The sequence below is a fragment of the Nelumbo nucifera genome, chromosome 4, assembly GCF_055504915.1.
Source record: "Nelumbo nucifera cultivar China Antique chromosome 4, China Antique-T2T, whole genome shotgun sequence".
NCBI lineage: Eukaryota > Viridiplantae > Streptophyta > Magnoliopsida > Proteales > Nelumbonaceae > Nelumbo > Nelumbo nucifera.
In genome coordinates, this window is record NC_142652.1 from 24515774 (window position 1) to 24524123 (window position 8350).

The window sequence follows — 8350 nt, forward strand, 5'->3', positions numbered from 1 at the left end:
ATGTAGACGACATGGTCGTCAAAACCCAACTTTCTTGTGATTTAATACAAGACTTGAACTTAGTCTTTGAAATTCTGCGTAAATTCAGTATGAAGTTGAACCCGAATAAGTGTGTCTTTGAAGCCGGTTCGGGTAAACTCTTAGGGTATATTGTGAACCGGCACGGCATCGAGGCCAACCCGGACAAGTTAAAGGCCATCTTAGATATGAGACCACCTCGGAAAGTGAAGGAAGTTCAGAGGTTGAACGACAAGATAGCCGCTCTAAGCCGCTTCATGTCCAAATCAGCAGACCGCTGCCTGCCTTTCTTTAAGGCAATGAAAAGCAAAGGGTTCAAATGGACCCAAGATTGTCAGCTCGCGTTTGACGAGCTCAAAAGGTACCTCGCCAGTATTCCGGTTTTAACCCAGCCCGAAGAAGAAGACGTTTTAGATCTGTACCTCTCAGCCAGCGACGAAGTGGTCAGCTCGGTACTAATAAAGAAAGTAGATCGGGTTCAATGGCCTATCTACTACGTTAGTAAAGTGTTGCAGGGAGCAAAGACAAGATATCTAGAGATAGAAAAATTGGCCTACGCACTAATTATCGCAACCCGAAAGCTCCGCCCGTACTTCCAAGCTCATACTGTTGTCATCCTCACCAACAAACCTCTGAGGCAAGTCTTACTCAAGCCCGAGATCTCCGGTCGATTGACGAAATGGTTCATTGAGCTCAGCGATTACGATCTCCAACATAAGCTGTGAATTGCTATCAAAGCCCAAGCCTTAGCAGATTTTGTTACAGAATGCACTTTCGGCTCCGAAGTCCCCAGGTCGGTTGAGCACGAGGCCCCCAGCTCGGGCGAGCCCGAAGCTCCCAGACCGGTCAAGTCTGAGCACCGTGAGGTTGCAGCCAGTGCGGCATCTCTCCTAATTAGGCCGAGCACGAATTGGGATGAGGAGCCCTGGATCCTTCACGTAGATGGCTCTTTGAACCAGCAGGGCAGCGGAGCCAGAATAATCCTGCATGGCCCAAGTGGCACAAAGTTGGAGTACGCACTGCACTTCGAGTTTGCGGCATCCAACAATGAAACAGAGTACGAAGCATTGATAGCCAGGCTAGCTCTAGCCAAAGAAATAAAAGCCAAGCACATTATCATCTACAGCGACTCCCAGCTCGTGGTCAATCAGGTCACAGGAGAATACGAAGCTCACGAACTATGATTGCTTACTTAGCCAAAGTACAGGAGGCCCTGCTCAACTTCCAGTCATACTTCATCAGACAAATTCCAAGGTCGGAGAACGCTGAGGCCGACGCCCTGTCCCGGTTGGCTAGCACTAGTGATAACACCGGGAGGACTGTGTACATAGAGGACCTGCCTCGGCCTAGCATTCTCGGGGGAGCAGAGGAGGTCGCTCCCGTCGTTCAAGAAGAGTCGATCTGGATCGACTCGCTCGTGAGCTTCTTGCTACACGGAACCCTCCCTACGGACCGCAATGCCGCCAGAAGGGTAGAGCGTCAGGCGGCCAAATACGTCATAATAGACGAACGGTTGTACCGAACATCCTACACGCTCCCCTACCTGCTCTTCCTGTGACCTTCCGAAGCCGAGCTTGTACTCCATGACACTCATGAAGGCCTGTGCGGCGGACACTTGGGGGGCAGGGCCCTCGCCCAAAAAGCACTACGACAAGGGTACTACTAGCCAACAATGAAAGCAGATGCCACCGAACTCGTCAGAAAATAAGACAAGTGCCAGAAGCACGCCAACATACATCATCAGCCCACTTCCGACCTCAAATACCTCACCAGCCCGTGGCCTTTTGCACAATGGGGTATCGACATACTTGGGCCGTTCCCACCAGCGACAGGCCAAAGGAAGTTCCTAGTGGTAGTAGTGGATTATTTTACCAAGTGGGTAGAAGCTGAACCTCTTGTAACAATTACAGCCCGAAATGTCCAGAACTCCTATTGGAAGAACATAGTGTGTCGCTTTGGTTTACCTCGGGTGCTAATCTCTGACAACGGCAAGCAGTTCGAGGACATAAAATTCCAGAACTGGTACCAAGACATTGGGATACGACAGAACTTCACTTCGGTCGCACACCCTCAAGCGAACGGTCAAGCAGAGGTTACGAACAGAGCTATTTTTCGCGGACTGAAAGCACGCCTAGATCAAGCTAAAGGACTGTGGGAAGACGAGCTACCCAGCGTTTTATGGGCCTACCGAACGACAGAGAAGACCGCCACAGGAGAAACTCCCTTCAACCTCACCTATGGCACCGAAGCAGTCATCCCAGTTGAAATTGAGATTCCCTCGTTACGACTAGAAGCATACGACGTTAAGGAAAATGAAGACGAGCTACGTACCAACCTCGATCTACTCGATGAAATAAGGGACCTCGCATATATCAGGACTGCAGCTTACCAACAAAGAGTAGCTCGGTACTATAACGCCAGGGTCAAGAAGCGGAACCTCCATGTTGGCGACCTGGTCCTTCGGAAAGTTATGGTACCTGAGCCCGACGTTGGCAAGCTCGGACCGAATTGGGAAGGACCTTACCAAGTGAAACGAGTTCTCGGGGAAGGAATATACGAGCTCGAGACCCTCGAAGGGAAACAAGCACCTCGGGCATGGAATATTGTCAACTTAAGGTGATATTACCTATAACTATTGAGTATACCATGAGTCACTCCCAGAGCCTAAGGGCCAAAATGCCAAGCTAACACGACCTCGGCGTGATGAGACCCAGTTGCCTCTATGGCATGGGCGAACTACTGAGTAGACCATGAGTCACTCCCAGAGCCTAAGAGCCAAAATGCTGAGCTAACATGACCTCGAAGCAACAAGACCCAATCGCCTCCACAGCATGGGCAAACTTCAAGGGCAGACTAAGTCACCCCCTCAGCCTAAGGGCTACAACACAGAGCTAACAAAAGAACTCAGCACCAGGAAAGACAGTTGCTTCAGTGACGAAGGCAAAGTATGAAATATCAGAGGCATTAGCAGCTCGAGTCCAAACCCCACGAAGCATGGCTCGTCTCGGCACATTGGTTGAACCAAAGTATAGGCAACAAACGTGCAGTTCGAGCACACATGGTGACCACTCCGCGTTATACTATAGGGAGGCCTTAAACATAACTACCGAAAGGTCTTATTGTAGGCATATAGCCTTAACAGCTCAAAGTGATGAGATCGCTTTCGCAAAAACAAAAAGAGCAAACCTTACTTGGAAGAAAAAGGAAATTTCATTACTGTCTCAAAAAAAAAACAAACAAAACAACAACCGAGCTAAAAAGCTCAAAAAAGTCTGATAGAAAATAAAAGGGCACAACCGCCCAGCAAAAGATCCTTTCAAGACCAGGTTTATGGCACCCTGGAGCCACCAGAAGTCAAAGCAGATGATCAAATGCCGCCGAAGCCTTAGGGATCGGCCTCCTCGTCCTCATCCTCCAGAGAGTCAGCCTCCTCTTCCTCCGCCTGGTCCGCCATCTCGGGAGACAGGCCCTTCATAGTGATGCCGTCGAGGTTGAGTCCAGAGAATTTCTTCCGGACCAACCACTGACAGAGCTTGAACCCGAAGCGGTACGAACTTGAGCCATACTCTACCTAGAGGTCATGATATTCCTGGGAGTCTTTGATGTCTCAGACCGCCTTCTCTCGCTCGGCCTCAACCATGTTGTCGAAGTTCCGAGTTCGGTCCAGAAGAGTGGACTCCATGTCCCGAACCTGTTGGCGAAGGAGCTCCCTCTCCGCTGCCACCCTCGACGACTCCTCCCTGTAGCATGCACTCTCTTCAGAAAGCCTGGCAATCTGCGCCTCTTGGTCTCGGACGAGCAGCTCCTGGGACTCGCTCCCCTTGCGAGTGTGAAGGAGCTCGCCCCGAGTCCGGTCGAGCTCGCCCTGGAGCTTCTGAATGTTGACCTTCTTGTTACGAGCGTCGTAGGAGTGGACATGCTTGGTCTCGGACGATCAGCTCCTGGGACTCGCTCCCCTTGCGAGTGTGAAGGAGCTTGCCCCGAGTCCGGTCAAGCTCGCCCTGGAGCTTCTGAATGTTGACCTTCTTGTCACGATCGTCGCAGGAGTGGACATGCATTTGGAGGGCCATGGCGTGTATGGTGGTGTTTACTTTTCAACAAGAGACTGAAGTCAAAGGACAGCAAAAAGGAAGGAAAGACGAAGGAGAAGAGAAGGATCACTTACCATCATACAGTGAGATGCGGCAAGCGCGACAAGATCCCCAGGCTCCATCGCCCCCCACTTAGCAACCTCTTCGTTGCAGATCACTCTCCGGCTCCTCCGACGAGCCACAACGAAGTCATTTATGCCCTCCCAGTTCCCCACTAGGAGCCACGAGTAGGGAAACGACTGAGAAGGACCAGGGGGACCACCCCTTGCTGCGGGAGCTCACCCTCCTCGAGGCTGGCCCCGCCAACACCTCCTTTGGATGGAGGTGGCGGAACTTCGGGTGGCGGAGAGGTGAAGCCTGGCTCAACAGACCCGAACTCGGTACCCCCAGAGGGGGGAGTCTGGTCGGGGCGCGACCTCTTCACTTTGCGCTTCTAGTTGCTTGAAAGGAGACGGCGCGAGTCAACACCAAACATAATGGCTGCCAAGAAGAAACCATAAGGCACTAGTTCGGTAAGAACAAAGTATATGTATATACACAATGTTGTGACAAGATACTATGCGACCTAAAGAGGCAACCTACCCGGGCTCAGGCCGGCCTGCACGAGCTTCTCCTCGGTCAATTAGTCCGAATAGAGGAAGCCTACTGATGCCCAGGACAGCATCATTTTTTGAGTTTCAGAGTCCAGCTCGACCCCGAAGTCCTGGACGATGCCCCTCCAAGAAGTAGGGAAGGGCCACCCCTCGGGGTTGCGGACCAAAAATTAATCCCGCTTCCAGGTGGGAATTTTATTCGGTAGCTCGTGTAAGAGCTTGTAGCCACGGCGGGGGGAGAGGTAGTAAAGACGCATCTCCGGTGGAGCCCCGGGGGTGGCATTCTTTATACAAAGAATAGCAGAAAAGATGTCAAAGTCTAAAGGAAGATAGTATTCACAACACAAGGATATAGTCCCAACCTTGTTCCGAAGGGTGTTGGGATGAAGCTGATCGATAGTGACGTTAAAATGGTTTAGCACCTCCACTATCAAGGGGTGCAGGGGGAGATGCAGGCCAGCCTCGAGCTGCTCCTGGTAGATGACTATCTCGTTGGGGCCGTGCTCCCACGAGAAGTTACCGGTGGGAAGGCAGTAGACAAGGTCCCCAGGAAGGTGGAAATAGCTGATTAGAGACCTAAGTCTCCCTGCTGTCATAGAGGAAGGGCCGAAAGTATCCGGCTCCCATCCCCAAGAAGTGGAGGCTCCATCACCGGAGGTCTCCCGAACCCCCGGGACATGTTCCCAAGCTCCCCCCGAGCCCGAGGGAACATCATCATCCTAGCCACCGCCCGGTGGTCAATATGGTACGGGTACCCAAACATGATTGACAGTGATCAAGACTCACCGGAAAAGACGGGACGAAGTAAACTGAGGAACTCGAGTAGACATGACAGATGCGCGACCTCAGAATCCGAAGACAGCAAGATGGCCTGAGAGAAAGTGAGACCTAGAGGGCCCTCCTATTTATAGTCTTCGTACCTCTGAGAGCAAGACTCACCGCACGCCTTTTGAAATCGAAAAGTGATTGGCTGCACGTCTCCCATGATTGAGGTAACGACGGCTGCACAACATCCAGAGTTAAGATCCCCCTCAGCACGTTTTCGGAATACGAAAGGCACATGGACCTGACTCAGCACGGGCAACAGCTCAGCATCATAGCCTGATCACGGCAACGAGCCCATAGAGCAACTCGCTATATCATAGTTCGCTGTAGGAGAAGCCCGCTACAACACAAGCTCCGGGTCCCCCGAGCTACCCAAAAGGGGATACTCCAAGATTGCTTCAGCTCGCATGCTAGGGAAACCAGCTCGCTCCAACCCCCAAGCGGATAAGTCACCCCAGAGAACAACCTTAGTAAGGGTAACCCCGAAATATTCCTAAGCTCGCTACAAAGTAGCTCGCGAATGAGCGGCGTAGACGTTTCTCAGGAAGCTTCTACCCAACAAACCGTACTGATCAGTCTGCGCCACGTCTCTTGACTGACGACGCAGTCCCTGTCCTTTCGATAGTCTGCACCCACGTCTCTCAGCAGGCGGAGGCATGCCTGCCCCTTTAAGACGTGTCACTCATCCGAACAAGAGGTACGTTGCAATGATCACCTGTGCAGCCCTGGCAGGTAACGGCTGCGGCAGGGGCCCAGTGACGGTTACGCCCGATTTGACAAGAACTCCCCTATAAAAGCCCTTGAGGCAAAGGAGAAGAGAGAGATTTTTTCTCAAACTTTGGAATACTTCCGCACTCTCATATTCTCAACCTGAGTCTTTACTTGCTCGCGTGCTAATCTCTCGAGCACATTGATAAAGCGCGACTTATACTCTTAGCTTTCGCACTCTTTTTTCTCCTTCCCCAACGTTCTGACTTAAGCTTCAGAGTATTCCCACTGGGTAAATCCCCGGGAATCATTCTTTTCATCTTTTCAGGTGTCGTCTGTTGTTAACAAGGAGCTAGTCAGCAGCCAACTAGGAATACCCGGATCGTGCCACATCAGAGGGGATGCAGAGATGGTGGAGATGGAAGGGATGTTATTAGTTGTGAAGGTGGCTAATCGGATTCAACGATGAAATATGCTTATTCACGGTGATTGTCTATCCGTCATCAATATTATGAAGTCAAAAGATCCAATTGCTCCATGGCGATGGAAACATCTTCTTTTGGATGCCCGGCAAATAGTATCGGGTTTACATTATGTTTCTTTCTCTCATGTTAAGAGACAATTTAATGGATTAGCTCATGCCTTGGCTGCATGGTGCTATGGGTCGAACATTGAAGATGAATGGGTTTCGAACCCAGCACTTTGTATTCAAAGTTTTTTAAGTAATTAAGCAAATTTCTGAAGAAAAAAAAAAAAAAAAAAAAAACTGAGAGAATTGAGTAAATTGACCCTACCAAAGAGCTAGGCAAGTCGTCTGTCAAAAGAAAACTGTTTGGGAGATCTCCTTTTTAAGATGGACTTGGACCCAATAAAACCCATAAAAACCTCTGCGTGTTTTTTAAATAGCTGTTTTTCTTTAGTTAAAAGCAGGGGAAAAAATACAAAAAGCAATAAGCATGGAAGCCAAAAGTCCTCACCAAACACAACACAAAAGTATATTCTATGATCTATGAGGTACAAGTTCTATACCAAATGAAAGAAAAATGAAAAATCAACCAAAAAAAAAACATGGTGGAAACTGGGAAATCCTTTCCCGGTCGGCCTCTCGTATCACGGAAACATCTATACAAGGACTGATTCAATAGAGTTCGCCTCTCGCTGCCGGAAAAGCATGTCTCGGCAACGGACTCGCACGCGGTGATCGGGGTGGTATCTCGTTAAGCAGCTTGCCGTTGGTATCGTAATAGATAACACCCGAGAAATCGGGCGGCTGACACTTCTCGCCCATCAAGATCGTTCTCTGCCACAACCCACCATCTCCGAATTCTCCATCTTTCGCTCCAGCGCCCGTTTCTGATTCCTCGCTAACTCTCTTCTTGTGGCGGAACGGAATAGCCTTGTTACTGAAAGTCGTCAGGAGCTGCTTCGGCGTTGCTAACGGCGACTTAGACGCGATTCTTAGGCTGCTGCTGCTCTCCGTTTTGAACTTTCTTGAAACACGGCTGGCCTGCTTCGCGCACAGAGCTATGAGAGCTGATACAGAGACGAGTAAGCGTTTTCTTGTTGCTTGGGCTCGTTCCCCTTCACGCGCCATGGTTTCGTCGTGTCTCAGGCTCAGCTTTCAGCTTAATTACCTTACCTGTTTTTCAGTTATGTGGACAAATGTGGGCAACTCAGATTGATTCTCTGCGAATGACGAAGTTGGTCTATTTATAGGACCAGACCAGGTAGCAAGGACTGAGGTGAACTGGGTCTGGATGACCGGAAACCGGAAAAGCTTGTGATCCCTGGTACATGTAACTTGCTTGGAAATTTTTCTGGATCTTACGTGGCGCGTTCGTATTGGAGGGTTCAGCAGATGCGCGTTCACTCAGGGATCATGGTGGGACTGCCTCCCACTGGGAAAGGTAAAAAGGAATTTAATAATAAGGAGATTGGCAAAGCCGAGAAATGGTCAGTAACTTGGATGATAAGTTCGACAAATGGAACTCTTTAGACCAACGAGGATCCTCATTGGATGGCCAGGATCAACCAGCGGGGCCCACCTACATTTGGGCGGTTGTCACGCTTCAATGGATTTTTAGTGGTTGGGTCAACGCAAAGATGTAGTGATAC

The 8350-nt window shown here is 50.2% G+C and overlaps 1 protein-coding gene across 1 annotated transcript; it reads right to left on the reverse strand.

The window, feature by feature from the left end:
* Positions 1–7205: 7205 nt before the first annotated feature.
* LOC104603057 (uncharacterized) lies at positions 7206–7924 on the reverse strand. The gene has a single exon (XM_010266985.2). The coding sequence runs from the start codon at positions 7827–7829 to the stop codon at positions 7374–7376; it is 456 nt and encodes a 151-aa protein (XP_010265287.1). The 5' UTR covers positions 7830–7924; the 3' UTR covers positions 7206–7373.
* Positions 7925–8350: the final 426 nt, after the last annotated feature.